At 37.1% G+C, this 17596-nt stretch overlaps 2 protein-coding genes across 2 annotated transcripts; one reads left to right on the top strand and one right to left on the bottom strand.

Moving 5' to 3' along the window:
* The first annotated feature begins 381 nt into the window (after nt 1–381).
* On the top strand, nt 382–10028 carry meioc (meiosis specific with coiled-coil domain). Its single transcript, XM_084743360.1, has 7 exons — nt 382–1525; nt 2526–2695; nt 3911–4002; nt 4179–5722; nt 6753–6887; nt 8346–8523; nt 8601–10028. The coding sequence occupies exons 1-7, from the start codon at nt 1463–1465 to the stop codon at nt 8789–8791; spliced, it is 2373 nt and encodes a 790-aa protein (XP_084599486.1). The 5' UTR covers nt 382–1462; the 3' UTR covers nt 8792–10028.
* Nucleotides 10029–10392: 364 nt separating this feature from the next.
* On the bottom strand, nt 10393–14946 carry ccdc43 (coiled-coil domain containing 43). Its single transcript, XM_084743359.1, has 5 exons — nt 14744–14946; nt 12922–13015; nt 11998–12133; nt 11761–11816; nt 10393–10862 (listed from the first exon to the last, which is right to left on the bottom strand). Exons 1-5 carry the CDS (start codon nt 14915–14917, stop codon nt 10675–10677), a joined length of 648 nt encoding a protein of 215 aa, XP_084599485.1. The 5' UTR covers nt 14918–14946; the 3' UTR covers nt 10393–10674.
* Between the last annotated feature and the right edge of the window lie 2650 nt (nt 14947–17596).

The following is a 17596-nucleotide window of genomic DNA, read 5'->3' as shown; positions in this document are numbered from 1 at the left end:
ATGTCATGTTCATATTCCTCAGGAAAATTTGAACAATTAGTCAATCACTCTGTGAAAGTATATATGTATATACTAATGCTATTTGTTAAATTGTACTTTATAAATAAACTGAAACACCTTGTATTTGAACTGAATGTAAGCTAATTAAACTAAACCAAAAAAGCAAGACCTTATTATAATAAAGTATAAATATATGAAAAAACAAATTAATAATGCACTTACAAAGCGATGGAAAAAGGATAAAGGCAAAAGAGAATAATAATATTAAAATACAACTGCTACTAGTACTACTACTACTACTACTACTACTACTACTACTACTAATAATAATAATAATAATAATAATAATAATAATAATATGGACATATTTAATGTCTTTGAATTTATAACATACGGATGATTTCCACTGGTGAAAGATGCATTCAGATCTTTTACTACAGAAAGTACTAAGACCGCACTGTGAAAATCCTCAACTACACTTGATTATGCTGTATTAATATGATGCATTTTACAGTTGAGCTAATTTTAACTACTTTATGTACTGTTAAGCAGTTTAATGTGTAGAAATGCATCATATTCTAGAAGATCATTATATCGTCATTGTCCTCTGGGCAGGGTATGACAAATTGTAATTAAGTAACTAAAAGCTATCAGACAATAATTATGTATGACTATATTTGCCCCTGAGATGTAGCGGAGTAGAAGTATGAAGCAGGTCTAGCATAAAATAGAAATATTCAAGTAAAATATGATTAACCCGAATTTGTACTTAAGTACAATACCCGAGTAAATGTACTTAATTACATTCCACCACTGACTCCACGCTGACATACTGATAGGACCACCTGTGTCATAATGCTAAGACACCACAGCCTGGCGTAAAAGTATGGGGAATGGTGTGAGACTAGCTATTGCTATGCGCTTGCAGATCTCCACGTTGATTGGACCAAAAACAGACTCCTCTGATTGATCAGCCAATGTGCGCTCAGCTCGCGAGGACACTACCGAACGTCTGTGGGTTCGGGACGAGGGGGGGCACGAGAGCATTTGAGGATAACGGGGTGACTGGGAAAAACCACTGTCAAACTCCTGTTACTTTACTCACTGAGGTAGGTTAGCACCGTGTTTCACTCACATAACTTCGTTTATTAAGGCGAAGTTAGCAAAATTTGACTTGGAGGGTATCACTTTTAATATGGGCGAAAGTTTGGTCCAAATTAGCCAAGGCCGCATCGAAAAATTGCTAGCTTAAACCACGAAATTAACGGCTAAATGAGCTAAGTGATTTTTTGTCCTTGAAGTGTCAGTTAGCGAGCTAGCTAATAATTTCTGTGATGATTTCAAATCTCATATATAAACTATATCCACATAAGGATATATCTGTATTAACAATGAGTGCCTTGTGCTTTTTTTTCAGAGGAGTAATGGAGTAAAGAATCAGGTTAAGTTCAGGGGAGTCATAATGGCATTTGACGGGCATCAGAGCACATTTGCAAATTCACTCTTTCCCACATACCATCGTCAGGTAAGACATAATTTTATACTTTAAGACATGGCATATTTGCAGCATCTATAGACCTGTGTGAGGGGTTATAACAGGGCAACTAATTGTGGAAAACTGTGGCAAACAAACTGAGCTACCTGGGCACCCAAGTGTATCCAGAATATTTTTAGTTTATTGCACTTTCCAAACCAGCCAGACTTCATTGTCATTTTATGCCACTGAACACGGGAGTTGCTGATTTACAGCTGCCTCAATCTGTATGTTTGATTAAGTTAAGTGTTTTAGAATATCAGTCCAAATTCACCAAAGTCACAGTAAAACAAATAACAGATTGAGGTAGTGGTATGCTAGCAACTCTTTCGTTCTGTTAAGTACTTTACTGTTTTTCCCAAAAGTGTCTGGCTAAGCAAGAGATAGCAGTATTTGGCTTATATAACAAAACAAAACAATAACTTTTTTTCCCATAAGGCTTATTTGCATCAGTCTACTTTCTTTGAGGAAGAAAATTACAGTCGTAATGTTTTTTTCCAGTTGATCTTTAGCTCAAGTAAAGGTATAATGTGCAGCATTTTCTCACAAAACAAACAAACAAAAAAACAAAACCAAGCACAGACGTATGTAAACACAGTCCTTCTAAATCATCACTTATGACCCTGCCCCCTGCCTGTATTTCCTGATTTTCTGATGTTGTGCTCTACTCGGGACACTTCTGGGCTTCAGTTTGGCAGTGATGTGTAGCCCTCAGCAATACAGTGCACAGGTTTTGAGGTTGGGACTCTATAAAAAACACACAAACACACAGGCAGAGCAGACTGAGGATTGCTTCAGCAGTATTCACACAAAATCCGGCGTTGTGCGGAGGCGTGTTTATTTGTACTTTAGAACATGACCGCCATGAAACAATTAGAACATAACGGTTTATGTCTCTCACCCTCTCTCTCAGAGGAAGGGCCAACTTTGAATGGTGCGATTACAGACAGTTGTGTAGATTTTACCTAACTTTTGCTTTTCTCTCTTTCAGGCCAGTGTAAATGTAGGTGGTGGAAACAATGGTAGTATGGTATTGCCCTTTTCCATCCCCAGTCTCTCACTGCAGGGACAGGACACAACATCCTACAAGCCCTGGTCTCACAATGCTCATGATGATCCCTATGGCCTTGTCAATTGTGCCCAAAGCAGCGCTGAAAGCAGGTATTCAGTTTTAACAATGTTCAGGAATAAGTGTGTGATTATTCATCTGTGCATTATCCTAAGTATACTTCAGTTGTGTTTGACAGTCGCACTGCACACATATCCCATGTAATCAGATTTTTTGTTCAGAGATAGTTAAATATACTGGATGTGTTATTGTGGAAGAAACACAAAGTTTAAAGCCATACTGTTAAATGAATGTGTTTTCAAACAGAAAAGAACAAAGCCTCTGGAAACTCAGATCCACAGTAGCCTCCTATCCATGTAATTTAGGGTCTCGTACATAATAGCAAGTATCTAAAAAGTATTAGAAATAAGATTTAATCTAAATTGAAATATTGTCTTTTAAGTTTCAAACCTATCACAAAAACTCCATGCCAGTTGCTGAGTCGTCCCACTCAAATGAGTACGACAGAACTTCTCTGTAACCTCTTGTTTAATCTGCATCTCTGAGTCTGTGCTAACTCAACAACAGGAAGCTGAAGCTGAATCGTTCCAAACTACTGTTACACAAACAGCAATTTTACCTCGCAGAAATTGACATCATTTTACACTTTATTTAGAACATTTTCACTGCTTTTCTTTACTGTTAGACAACCCTCTCCAGCAGGGAACTGAAGCTGCCGTCTACTCTATTCACAGCCACCAAGACTCCACTAAAAAAAAAAAAAAAAAAAAACAGTAATTTTTCCTTGCAGGACACAGGAGTTGCTGGTCTACTCTTTGAATTGATCCGCAGCAAATAAAATTTGTTCAGATCTTTACTAATGTGTTAAAGCACAGAAGTCACACAATAACACAAACAAACTAACAGATCCAGACAGTGGTGGACCAACCTCCTGTGTTCTGCAAGGTAAAATTACTGTTTTTCCTCCAAAGAGTCTGGTGGCCTTGGAGAGAGTATAGTCGGTGGCTTCAGTTCCCTGTGGGAAAAGGCCATCTGAAGGCAAAGTAAAGCGGTGAAAATATATAATATAGTACGTTTAACTGATATGCTCTTGTTTGCAGTTGTCCACTAACAGCGGTACATTGCTTAGCCTCCATGTTTTTGGAACAAGGTTTTGTAATAGTTGTGAAGTTTAATTTCACTCAGATCTTTGTGGGTGCTTCATAAGAAACTACTTTGATATCATATGTGCATTAATACCATTTAAAGCCGCTTTACCCAACGCTTTAAGAGTGAAATTTAGTGGATGTGTTTTCTTTTCCTTGAAGGAAACCCCCTGATAAAGCTGACTGTGATGGGGAGATTGATCTACAGGGTCTAGTGTCAAATATTGTGGATGATGCAGATTCACAGGATGGCTTTTACATTGGGTATGTCTATGTTTATTGTTTTTATATGTATTATGTGATTTATATCTGTGACACCACAGAGTTGAACAACCAAAAATATCAAATATTTTTAGTTGTAATGTTTATTTAAAAACTTAAATATGTGTTGTTATAGTTTTGTATATGTTAACATTAAAGAAAGTCATTAATTATTCTTCTAGGGACCTACCTACATGTAATCCGGTGTGGTCTACAAAGACATTGAGAGAAGAACTGCAACAGTATTTTCAATCAGAGGCTAAAATGCAGCATAACCCTACCTTTCCTTCAAACTATGTATCCTATGAGGCTTTAAGTAAAGCACAGGGACAGTCAGTGGACAAAGAGGTTCAAGACTTTTGTCAACAGTCCAATGGCCCTGCTACCAGTCAGCCATGGTTTTTCACTTTGCCTAACAGAGACAGAGACAACTATAACCTCCACCCTCACAAACTGCCTCCGGGTCTACCAGTGCCCAAAACAGGAAACATCCACCTGTCACACATGCAACAAAGAAAATATGACAGCAAGCCAGCTGATAAAGACAGAGGGAGCAGTCAGTCTTTGAATAACTTCCCTGACTTCAGTGATGTCTTTAGACCTCAGTGTGAAATGAACAGCTCATGCCTTCATCCTTGTTATGAAGACCACTTCACCCACAGCAGTGCAAAGCTCACCAGTAGTGAGCAGTACGTGCCGCAAGACATTAACCAACTGGTCAGCAGTTTTCAATCGTTCATGGCTGGTGAGCAGGATAGCTTATGTCGTGGAGACTTTCCAAACATGCACAGACAGACAGTGGGCAGGCACCATGAAGACAGCATTTTTGAACAATGGAAAATCACCAGTCCCACAATGTCAACACAAAGTACTCCTGCAGTGCAGACCCCAGAGCAGCTGCTGGGAGAATTTGGGGCAGTGCACAATGAAAGAAATGTAGGACTGAGGAATCAAGCATATAAGTGTGATGCCTTTCAAGACCTACCTGGTTTCAGCCCTCCAAACACAGAGTACTTCCTCCAACCGAAGCCATTCTCTGGATCTTTCAACCTCCCAAACCAATACCAGAACAACATGCACAGAGAGAACACTTCACTCCCCATTAACATGAGCAAGAACCAGTATTCAAAGCATCACATCCAGCAGGGCCAGATACAGAGCAAGATCAAGTCACAGATACAGAAGGAAAAGAAGAGGATGAATATGCCTGGCTTTCTGGGAGAAGGCTTCTCTACAAGACCTCTAACCAACTCTAACATGAGAGGGGGAGATAAGAAACAGGCCCTCTCACAGAGCCTGTACTTTGACCACATGGGGAGCATGCAGTCTCAAAGATTTCATGGAGAAAACAGCATGGTCAGTGCAGGCAATACACAGCAGTTCATGCCTCACATGTGTCCTGTAAATGACCCCAGAAGGCACACCAGCGTGCCCATCACCTCCTCTAACTTCAGTTCTAGATCCACACTGCCCTATGAATGTGGCGCTCCTGGCGTGGATATGGGTGATATGATGTCAGCCAATGAGTCTGCAGCTTTCAACGCCTATGTCATCGACACAACGTCCCACAGAGGAGAGAGCACTTATCATGGCATGGCCTCAGTCATGACAACTTCAGTGGTGATGAATCAGGGAGGACCTGTAATCCAGCTCTACTTCTACCTGGACAAGTGCTTGGAGCAGTGGAGGTATTTGGAGAAGGAGAGAAAGCAGGTAAGCTTTTCAAACCTGCTTCATTTCCAGCCTTTTATTAACAAGAAAAATCAGATTCTTGAGTATTTGTTAGAGCTGCAACAATAAATATATTATGAATTGATTATTAAATAAATTGGCAGCTATTTTGATAATTGATTAATCAGTTTAATTTAAAAAAATTCTCTGATTTCAGCTTCTCAAATGTAAACACTTCTGGTTTCTTTACAACAGTAAACAGAATGTCTTTGGATTGTGGATGAAATATTTTCAGTGTCATCAACTAATTTGACAATGAAAATGATCATTATTTTTAGTTTTAGTTTAGGTCTACCACTTCTCTGTCTGTGTCCACCACACTGGTGGTGGTGGTGGAAGGAAAAATAATGATATCAGTTTGAGACCGGGTATTTGCAGCTACTCAATATTAGCTTTGGATCAGTGGTAAACTTATTGTATTTTTTTGTAGTTACACACACACAGACACACTCCCATACTTACAAAATGATTATTATAACAATTAAGGGTGTCATGATTCTCCAAATCCACAATTCAATATGACCTTTGATTTTAAGGTCACAATTCAATTCAATTTTGTAAATTATTTATTTCTTCAAATGTTCGACAGATCATTGGTATTATGCCCTGACAGCTGACATTTACATTTTGCACCAGATGCCACATGTAGGCGGGGATAGAGAGAGAAAAAACTGGGAGAAGTGCTGATTCTGCCTTTTGATTCAGTTCTTGAAATTTAAAGTTCATCATTTAACTGACTGCCAGTGTCTTAATATGGCCTCTACCAGTCAGTAAATATGAAAAGAGAAGATGACGTCTGATCACTGTGTCTGCAAGAGATACAAACATTTTAAAATTATATTATATATTATTATATTTAGATGAGCATGGCAAATTATAACAGTAATTTTCATTTTGTTAGCTATGGAGTTGTCTGTTAGACTGATTTTGAAAAACAAGAAAGTAACATTTTTGTTGCAGTTGTGTAAATGTTTGGTTGTCATGTTCTCACTCATTTTTCTTTTAATTATAGACAGAGGCCATCCTCACCAAAACATTTCCTGGAAAGAGAACTGCTGCAGTGACCGGCACTAACCTACCCAAAACTCCACCAAACCCCACAAGAGTCGACCACCTCATTGTTAACCAGATGAGAGAACAAGCCAGGGTGAGAACCTGAATTTATTGCTTCTGTACTGCCATCTACAGGTGAATCCTGTCACAGCAGCCTTGTTATGTTCTGAAGGTGATATTTGCAGCTTTATTTTGCACAACAGTTATTTCTGTCCAGAGAAAACTACTTTGTGTTGAAGCAGTTTCCTGAAGGCTAGTTTAATTTTATTTAGTATGAACCCTGAATATACCGACATACAAAGTAATAATTATAATAAAAGGGAATAATTTTATTTATGAAGCACTTTTTGAAACACATTGTTACCAAGTGCTTCACAGCATGTAAGGCTTCAAAAAGGCAAACAGTTAATCTTTTGAAATGTGTTGGTGTTATATTAGCTATTTCTGTAGAGTTATGTATGTGTCTCATTAATGAGCACTGTGTCCTCACAGTAAGAAGTTCCAGAGTTCAGATCTTGGTTTGGGGTATTTTTGTGTGGAATAGATCTGCCAGAATTTTCCACAATCCTTAAGTAACTACTCATTGGAGTGCAAACTAACATGATCCAGCTTTTTTTTCTTTTACTTTTGACTGGAAATTTACTCCAGTAAAAAGCTGAACTTCTTTTTATGAAGATGTTACTCATGATATACATAGAGCTGGGCAATATATTGATATTATATCAGTACTGTGAAACTAGATATAGTCTTTTGGATATTGTTATATATATAATGATATGTCATTATAGTCATTATATTTGTGTTGTCAAAAAATATTGATTTAATGTAGTGATTCTGAATATTTGAAATGCTTTCAATTCTTATTTTCCATAACATTGATACACCATACCAGCTTCATTACTATAAACGTAACTTAATTAGTTAGTTGGTTAATTGATTTTCAAAGATCTAAAGAAAACAAAAGAATATTTCTAAAGGGTTAAGTTTCTCATTGTCATGTTACAGCTTTGAATATTTATCTTTTAATGAAAATGTTAAATTTATGCCCTCCATGTCAATTTTTCTATATGGTATTGAAAATAATATTGAATATCACTATTTTTCAAGGTATTATATTGCAGTTAGAAATTCAACACACAACACACAACAACACTACATTATATCCACATTACTGATGATCATCCAAAACCTCACTGTAATAATAATTTGTGAAAGTACCAATACTCATCCCTACAATAGTGTCACAAAACCGATATTGAGGAATATTATAATACTCGTTTTTGTCCATATTGCCCAGCAATAATGGAAAATGTGTATATTGAGATACATATCGTATAATATTAGTAGCCTAAAAATATCAAGATCTTAAGGTATATTACCACATTTTGGAATATTAAATGAATATTCTATAAAAAAAAAAAAAAAAGCATAAACAAAAGCATAGGTATTCCACAAAGTAATTTTTGCTACAGTTTTGTTGTAGTTACATATGTAGAATATAATAAAAGACTGATTGGGGAACATTAGGGTTCATTATGTTGGTGTGTTGCAGGTGGTGAGCCTTCTGGACAGAATGGAGTGTCTGTGCAACATCCCCCTCCACAGCAGCATCCACACGGCACTGAACAGGCATCATATGGCTATTTGCATCACCCACGCGAGACGCAAGGAGGAGATTGCCAACATGTCCAGACACCAGCGGCAGAGAGCTCATTTCACAGAGGACAGAGGTAACTCATATCGCAACTGTAGGCCTGTGTTCCCCTCTCTCAAATGCTGCTGGTCCTAACTCGGTTCTGTTTCACAGACACACTGCTGTTGGTCATTGCACTGAAGGATCTAGCTGCGACCACGAGGAAGCTCCGCACAGCCCTGTGGTGTGCTCTCCAGATGACTTTACCGCAAACTGTCAAGAGGCAGGACCACCATGTTGACAAGGAGGCCACAGGCACAGAGAGGTGCACCACTCCATTTGAGGGATACTCTTTTAAGTTATAATTCAGCAGGAAACAAGCATGAGTTAAAGGTATTGATTATATTTAAACCAAACCACTACACGCCCTGATTATAAATTCTCCATAACAGGGTGATTTAAAAAACAGATGTAACCTGCAAATCTATAGTGATATTTTACCTGCAAAACAGTGATCACTGCAGAATATGAGATAAAGAGAAATTTGAAGCTTCATGATGGTTGCACCTTTTGGCACTCAGGAGCTTCAGGTGGCTGATGTTTGTTGTGCAGGAATTGCATGAAATGTAATTTATCCTGCTGCATCCTAATTTCATTTCATTTAATTAGTGTCAGTTCCAAATTAACGTGAATCTTGCTCTATCACCGTTGTATTTAAAGGCAGTATTTATGAGGAAGTTTGCATTGAATTTTTTGTTGTTTAACTTATTTATTGGAATGTAATGGAACCTCAGTTCTGAGTATTCTAAGGCAATAATTGAATCATAAGGGCAGCAGTTTAAAATGAACATGCTAAATATTAAAATGTTTCCTGAAATGTTCTAATTAATTTCTGCAGCTTCAGTTTATCTTATGTAACTTAATGTTATAATCAGAAAAAAGTTTTATCTGTCTGCAGTTTGGTGAAGTTTGAACTGTGCCAAAGATATTCAAATTTCTAAAAGAAAAAAGTTCTCTGTTTTAAATCTACAAATATTAATCACATTAGAAACATACATTAACAAATATCATTCCTATCAGTGAAATGTAACATATATAAGCATATAAAAAATAATTCTCTCATTGCAGTTTAGTCTTTGAAGACTTGCTCTCAGTAGTTTAATATGACACTTGCTAAGTTATATTTTTTTCCTGAAATGTTCCAATTAATCTCTGGAACTTTTATTTTCTTTTTCTGTTAACTCAACATTATAACTGTTTTATCTGCCATTTGGTCAACGATTGGAACTGTTATATAATACACAGAAACTTAAAAAGTGTTTTAAATTTAAATGTATTAATTATACTTTTTATCTGATAATTCTTACATAGTGTTATCCAATATTATTCTTATAAGTTAGACAGTTTGTCAAACCAAAGCTCCTATCTGTTTTTGTAATGGATGTCGATTCTCTAGAAGACTTGGTGTGTAGTATTCCTCTCAGTGCTTTGTGAATATGAGCAGAGTTGTTCCATTTTAATGTTCATGTTGTATTTTTATTTTCTTGTGACTTGTTCTGTCAACTGAAGATTTAAAAATAAAGCAATTCAAATTGCCGAAAATGTTTTATTAATTTAAAAAGATGATGAACCTCATTATAAACATTCAAATTATGGTACATGACATATTTGAGGTATAATTTAGCAACCACTCCTCTGTTCTTATGCTCAGACAAAATGCATAGACAGTAAAACTAAAACCTAAAGTACTGAAATGAAACAAAATTTGACATGAACACTCACCTTTACTTTAGAAGTTGTGCAGAAGTGAAAGGCATTTGCAAGATATTGGCACAGAAACTCTGTGGACTAAGTTGCTTTACAGGCATTTTAAGCTCAATCAATTCAATTGTTTTTCTTGTGTATACTATGATAATTTCAATACTTTTTGATCAACAACATGAAACTGACTCAATCAGAATCATCATCATATGGAGATTTGCAGCTTTATTCCTAGACAGCATCCTCCTGTATCTGCTCATATCAGCATCTGAGAAAAACAAATTGATCCTGGACCTGCTCAACATTCAGAACACCGTGCTTCACACAAATTAAAATTTGCAGAAAGTAATTAACAAGGAGGGTCTGATGAAGACATGTTGACTTACTGAAGGTGCCATTGAGGTTTAAAAAGAGGCAATGAACGTTGTATTTCATTTTTGTCTTGTAGCAAAATCTTTTCACATACAAAGTGTCCTTTCTCTTGCTTTTATCTCTTGCGTTCACCTTTCTGTGTACGTTTCTTCTCCTTCTCTTTCCTATCTAGTTTGGCTAGTTTGTCCTTCTCCCGCTGCATCTTGTCCATTTCCTTCTTCTTCTGAGCATCCTCACGAGCCTGGTCCCGCTTCTGCTTTTGTCTGTTCAGCACCTCTTCCACATTGGTGTTCTTGAACAGGGCTGACATGCTTAGTGAAGGAGAGCTGGATGAAATCAAGAGGACTTTGCTTATTTATCATTCCTACATATTACCACTATGGAGGTGTAAATGATAGGAGCAGCATATCGTGCAGTTGGGGTTATGCCACTATTGCATCATTCATTCATGTTGCACTACAGGAGAAACCTGTTATATATTTAATATAATAAATCATAAAATTACCATGATATGAGATGAAGCAAATGTGCTAAATACTCACTTCTCTGACAAGAAAGCGATGGACTTGCTGGTACATGTTATTGTCAAATTATAGTGTTGCTCGTCTTGTGTTTATGCTGCAGCCAAATTTCTATTGAATTGAAGTTTCTATTCTGGTCCATAAGTTGTGTTATTGTTTGCCTGTTTCATGTTAAATAGAGTTCAAATTTACTACAGAGTATTTGCAGAATGAGTAAGTCTAGATATTTGTAACAGATAAACTGAGCAATATTTAATGGAATCCATTATCCTGAAAACAAAAGCCCTCTGCTCTAATGAGGACACACTGGATTTTAAGTGACTTCCTGTCTTCTTTCTGCCAGACTCTATTAACATATTGCTCAAATAGCTGTTCTAAACATCCACACCTTCTACAAGATTATAGATTATTTCTTATGGCTCGTAAACAGACACTCGTTCAGCGAACATTTGGCATTAATTTGAACTTTAATTTATGTGTAAGGGCAAACAAAAATAGATATTTTGGACACGGGGCTGTATTCCAACTTAGGATTTTTCCATGATCTCTGATGACATATCATGGTCCTTTACTGATTTATTACAGTAAACATACACTATTACATATTGCTCCTTTAAGTAACACTGAATTAAGTGTCATTTTAAACAGCCCGTAACCATAGACAACTTTAGAAAGGATACATTTATCATTTCCAGTGAAGTTATTTCCACTTGTTTGCTCCTCTTCTTCAGCTTCAGTGCTTTTGTCAAGGAAAGAACTGACATCTTGAGGATCATGACTGAAAGACACAATCAATATTTTCCTGCTTCTCATGGAAATTGTCATGGACGGCCTCACTGCATGGTCAAAGAAACATTGGTAATTGAAGTAAAACACACGGACAATTCTAGCATTACAGTTTGCAAATTGAAGGATATTCCTCTTCGTCTGTTACGTTAGCGTATTGAGCAAGGAGGGCCTCTTTCCTCTTCTTCGACTCCTCGTCCACCTCCCTTTGTTTCACCACAATCTGAGCCTGTTTTTCTATCATACTGGCGATGGCCTGGACCTCAGCTACACAAAATGAAGGTCAGAACACAGCCAAACCGTCAATAAAACATAATAACATTTACTACCTTTACTTACAATGGAAGTTCCTGCTTCTCACTGTCAGTATGAATGTACATTAACAGACGGAGCCCCGAAGGGAACCCATGAGAGCTGGAGGCTTCAGACAGTATACACATCCTTATGGTTATGTACGCAGTAAACACTCTCTTTCCAGTAATAACACTAACAGAACAAACTCAGTGAAAATTACTCTTTTGCATAAACATTTCTTCAGACCATAAAACTTTCTGCAGTCTCAGGAACTGTTTTTGTTTATTTTTCTTTTTAGGATATGTTAATCTCTTCCTGAGACTTAAGTGTCTTGCACTCTGCTCCAAGCTCAAAGCAAACGATTTCAAGCTCAAAGAGCGAATTCCTCTGTATGTTTAACTGGTATGGAGAACAGGCTCAGTAGCAAGCTGTCTTTGCTGTTTAGTCAAGATTTAAATGAGTTGATGAGCCTGCTGGCTTGGTTTGAAATGCTTGTATGAATTCTTATGACTATATATTCTTTGTGCAAGTTTGGACTGCAAGGTTTTTTTTTATGTTGCTCAAATGTTCGTTGATTTCAGGTTACATAATACCTGTGCATTACTGCATGTGGATGTTCTCCAAGGTTAGCCCAGATGCTGCCAACCTTGATAACCGATTCCCCAAGGGAAGCAGAAATTTTATTCTTACTGACAAGGTTTCTTGAGAGAAAAAAAAACCTTTACATTTCAATGAGATTGTTATGTAAGTTACATAAATACCATCATCAGCTGCTCTTTTGGCTGCTGATCGGCTGTGCCACTCTGTCCACTGCTTGATGATCTGTTTGCAGACATCTTCCACTGTGTCCTCATCCTGCGCACGAAGGACAAGTCATGGTTAAGTAAAAGTAACAGCTCATTTTAAATACTCAGCAGCTGACTATCAAACCAAAATTACAACCCATGCATCAACACAGCCTCAAAGATGAGCCCCTACAAGACAACATCACTCCAGAGCTGCAACTAAGGATAATTTTCACTGTCGAGTAATCTGTTGATCATTTTCTATATTAATCGATTATCTGTTTGGTCTATAAGATGTTTGACAATGTTGAGAAATGTCGATTGGTGTTTCACAAAAACCAAGATGGCGTCCTCAAATAACTTGTTTTGTCCTCAACCCAAAGATGTTAAGTTTACTGTCCTAAAAGAGAAAAGAAACCAGACAATATTCAAATTTAAGAAGCTGGAATCCTAAAAAAAAACTCCTGAAACTGAATTGATTTAGGGCTGAAAGTAACTATTATTTAAATCGTCTATTAATCTGTCCATTATTTTCTTGATTAATTGATTAGTTGTCTGGTCTAAAAAATGTTAGAAAATAGTGAAAAATGTTGATCAGTGTTTCTCAGAACCTAAGATGACATCCACAAAGGTCTTGTTTTGTCCACAAACCAAATATATTCAGTTCACTGTGATAGAGGATTAAAGCCAGAAAATATTCACATTTAGGAAGCTGGAATCAGAGAAGTCTGACTTTCTCTTCTGAAAAAAACTGCTCAGACTGATTAATCGAGTCAGGCCTGAAACTGCAGATCATTTAGCCTGGGTCCAGACTTTCAAATCCACCAACTCCACTAAGATGGCTGTTTCACAAGTTCACAGTTCAGTCAGATATCAGGTCAATGATTATTTACATTGTTAATTAATCTGTTGATTATTTTCTCATTAATTGATTCGTTGTTTGGTCTAAAAAAATGTTGGGACATGGTTAAAATGTCAATCAGTGTTTCTTCAAATGTCTTGTTTTTGCCTCCAACTCAAAGATATTTAGTTTACTGTCATAAAGGTGTAAAGAAAGCAGAAAATATTCATATTTACGACGCTGATATCAGAGAATATCTAAACATATTAACTGCTTATCAAAATAGCTGGAGATTCAATTAATTGTTGAATCTTTACATCACTCATTAAATAAATTCACAGTCAGACCATGACGCATACAGTGATCTAATATCTGCTTTGTGTATCATAGGCTGATACAGAGACAGTATTCAGCATGATTCCCAAATTGCGTGAGGAGGATATTAAAAAAAGCCATGAAGAGTTTGTTTTCAAATCATATGAGTTCTATAACTGTCATTCCCTTTTAAGCTAATAACAGATTAACAGCTGGTAAACTGACAGTTGGCCGGAGCTCATCGTGGCAGCTTGTCCTAATGTACAAATTGCCAGTATGTATCTTTATCTGTGAATTTGGGGGTTCTTTTATCAGCCGAATTTGCCAACACCCCATGAAACTGCATTAGGTATCGATTACATGTAGCTTGGTGCCTGTCAGTGCTGATCAAGACCATTCTAAGCTACAATCTCCTGATTTTTGAATGGGGTTTGGCGTGGCAGGAGAGAACGGCCCGTTTCACTGCCCGTGGTGTCTTTAAAGCCTTAGCTGAATAAACACTGCTGCGTCTAATTCCCCCCATAAATGCCAGCTGTTATTAGCGCTGTCACTTGGCACCGCCCCGGCAAACAAGACAGACAGCAACACATGAAGACACACAGCCTCGGTGGCTGAGTGGGACATGCCGCTCCGAATATTCACCAGAAACGCGGATAAAATCCCTTGAAGCGCGTCCTCTTTCTCCTCGTCGTTCTCCTCTTCTTGCAAGACGCCTAAAATGTACGCTCCGTACACCTCACGGTCCACTTCTAACGAGTCCAGACGATCATTTAGCCAGCTTTCAAACTCCCCGGCGTCTGTCGCGGGCGCAGCCATCTTGGCCCTTTGGGGTCTTTCGGTGGCGCACGGCTGTCCTTTGTTAGTGCCTGTCGAAAAAAACATGAAAAAAAAGGCAAATCTTTGGTCCACATCCTGGCAACTGAATAAGCTAATATATATATTTAATAGTTGATGGATTGACTGTATTAACAGACATTTTGTAGTTGTCAGATGCCAACACAAAAAACGTCAAGACCCTATAATTCAACCCCTATGATTTGTAGCTGAGTTTAGCTAACTGTACATGTCAGTCTCAGGTTTTCTTAATTGTTGATATTGCTATTTTCTATTAACAAAAAACAAAACAAAAAAAAAAACAAAAAACAAAAAACAGTTTATGCATTTATTTTCACTGGAACTTTTAAAAAATCTGTATTATTTCTCTGTGAGAGTGTAGTCACTCACTAGTTACATTTCCTCAGCTTTAATCTTATACATTTTCAGCCAAAAAGTTTATAACCTATACTGACTGTCAAATAACACTCAAACTGAAAACTATTGTTGATTAATTAAGAAGAAAATGCCCCAGTATAACAAATCAATGTAAATCTGGAGGTGTATTTATGAAAAACAAAATGTAATGGTATCCACATGCCCCTGGCCATCTACCTGATGTGTAATATTTTTGTCCTTGAAACAGATAAAAAAAAATATTTTGGGGTGGTGTGTCCATCCCCTACATCAGGGCTTTGCAATATTTTGTGATACTTTGACTGGTAAAAAAAAAAAAGTCTGAGGACCACTTTCCCAAATAAATGAGAAAACAAAACCATAATATGACAACAAAAGGAGAAGAATAAACTGGACTGATGATGTCAGAGGAAAATGGCTGCTGTGTGAGTATGGTGAATGGAAGCAGGCGTTTAAGTGGTGAGAATATGACACACGTAAGGACGTAACGTACTGCTGTGTGTGTCACCAGTTTCCTCAACTAGCTGAGGAGTCAAACTTGTTTTTCACCGGGAACAATCAGGAAACTCCATGTGACAATTCATGGGAAAAGTGGACAACACAAGTGTCATAGTTAAAGAAGGCTGCGTTAAATTGCTGTTTACATTTGGGCCACCAGATGTAGGGGTGTGTCTGTAGGGCCAGTGCTTTAAAATATTAGCCTCTTTTTCTGATATTTTTTTCCCCTCAGTTCTCCCTCTTAGTTAATCACTACATATTCCCACATCCTCTGATTGCCCTCCCCCTCTGATGTCTGCCTGTTTCATATTGAAGAATGGTGATCACTTCCCCTCCTGTAGAGTAAATCTGAGAACTTAAGTTCATGAGTTGCACCCACAAGCTAAATTACAGCTCGTAGTCTATGAACACAGGTCTTGTCAACCGTCCATTTGAATGAAAATGGCTGTGATAACTTTGTCATGCTGCTAGCCTGGCGTGTTGAATTAATTTCAGCAGCCAAAATTTCAATCAGCACTCAATGCTCAGCATTGGCAGTCACATACAGTAAGTGCCCTGGGATACTGCCACGAATCCCAAAGTTCTTGATTGAAAATTAATGTTCGATTGTCCCACAGTTTACAGAAGTACTCGTGCACTCAATTGTCGGCATGCCAGCGCTGGTCTAATTGAAATGCTGATTTCAAAATAATCAGCTTTTCTTTTTTTAAATTCAGTGGGCAGCTGGCAGTCAGACAGCTTTTGGCAGAACAGAATAATTATCACAACACACCAAAATACTGAAAAACAATTTGTTTCCACCATCGAAGCAAGAAAAAAAACCTTCTTTGACGATTAATTTATATGATTGTGACAAAGCTCGAAATTAAGGATATCCCGTTGTCTCAGGGACAATAAAAATACCACCTGGGCCACACAGATATAGTGTCTGGGACAATTCTGGGACAGGAGAGAGTTTTATGTGTCATGGAAGGCACATTGTTTTAATTGTTAAGTGTTCAAATTCGACAAATGTGAGGCGGCACCAACAAGAGTCAGAAACAATGTTTACTATGAGTTAAGTTCAATATGTATCTATATGTATTTCTGTCACAGTATACCAATCACAAACAGGTTTACATCTGCGCTGCATTTTGCAGTGATGCATTTACGGAGTCAGTTAGACGGAGTTAGTCAGTTAGAAATAAACAAGAAACCATAACTCAACCAGTGACGGAATGAATAGTGAAAAGTGATAGTGGCCAAACTCATTGTGAGATTAATTTTTTTAAATTATACATAACCAGGATTGGGATTTCTTTTTAAAAAATGTATTCCGATACCTTTACCTGTTAAAAATGTATTCGGTAAACAAAACCAAGTACTACAATATGTAAGTGATGTAACTTGATTACTCTGTGTTACTTTTGAAATACCTCAGAAGCAGATATGGTGAAATTGTTGAGCCTAATAAAGATTTATTTTCATTAGATGGTCACTTTCTAAATATAACAAATTATTGTTGCTGTTTTGTGTAACCATAGTTACTACACACATTACATTTTTAGGTTATTTGTAGTAAGTTACTTTACTGATTTTGTGTTCCTTATTAAGCTGTGCAGTTTACTGTGTATATTTCAGTATAAAAATTTCACAACATTATAATGGACTAGCAGGATTAAGTTTACTATTATAAATGGTGTTATTTATGCTAATTATTTCATTATCATTTACAGCATTTTAACTAGTATTTTAATTTAACATTTACATGTGTAGTATTTAAGTTTT

Source organism: Lutjanus erythropterus, chromosome 19 (assembly GCF_056507025.1).
Source record: "Lutjanus erythropterus isolate fLutEry1 chromosome 19, fLutEry1.hap2, whole genome shotgun sequence".
Classification (NCBI taxonomy): domain Eukaryota; kingdom Metazoa; phylum Chordata; class Actinopteri; order Lutjaniformes; family Lutjanidae; genus Lutjanus; species Lutjanus erythropterus.
Note: the sequence above shows the minus strand (reverse complement) of the source record. Positions and strands in the feature narration are given on the sequence as shown.

Coding starts and splice junctions, on each gene's coding strand:
- ccdc43 (XM_084743359.1), bottom strand. CDS start 14,917: ATGGCTGCGCCCGCGACAGACGCCGGGGAGTTTGAAAGCTGGCTAAAT. Junction 12,134..12,921: donor CAAAAGAGCAGCTGATGATG/GTATTTATGTAA, acceptor CATTTTGTGTAG/CTGAGGTCCAGGCCATCGCC. Junction 11,817..11,997: donor AACGTAACAGACGAAGAGGA/ATATCCTTCAAT, acceptor TGACAAAAGCAC/TGAAGCTGAAGAAGAGGAGC.
- meioc (XM_084743360.1), top strand. CDS start 1,463: ATGGCATTTGACGGGCATCAGAGCACATTTGCAAATTCACTCTTTCCC. Junction 1,526..2,525: donor TTCCCACATACCATCGTCAG/GTAAGACATAAT, acceptor TCTCTCTTTCAG/GCCAGTGTAAATGTAGGTGG. Junction 4,003..4,178: donor TGCAGATTCACAGGATGGCT/TTTACATTGGGT, acceptor AGAAAGTCATTA/ATTATTCTTCTAGGGACCTA.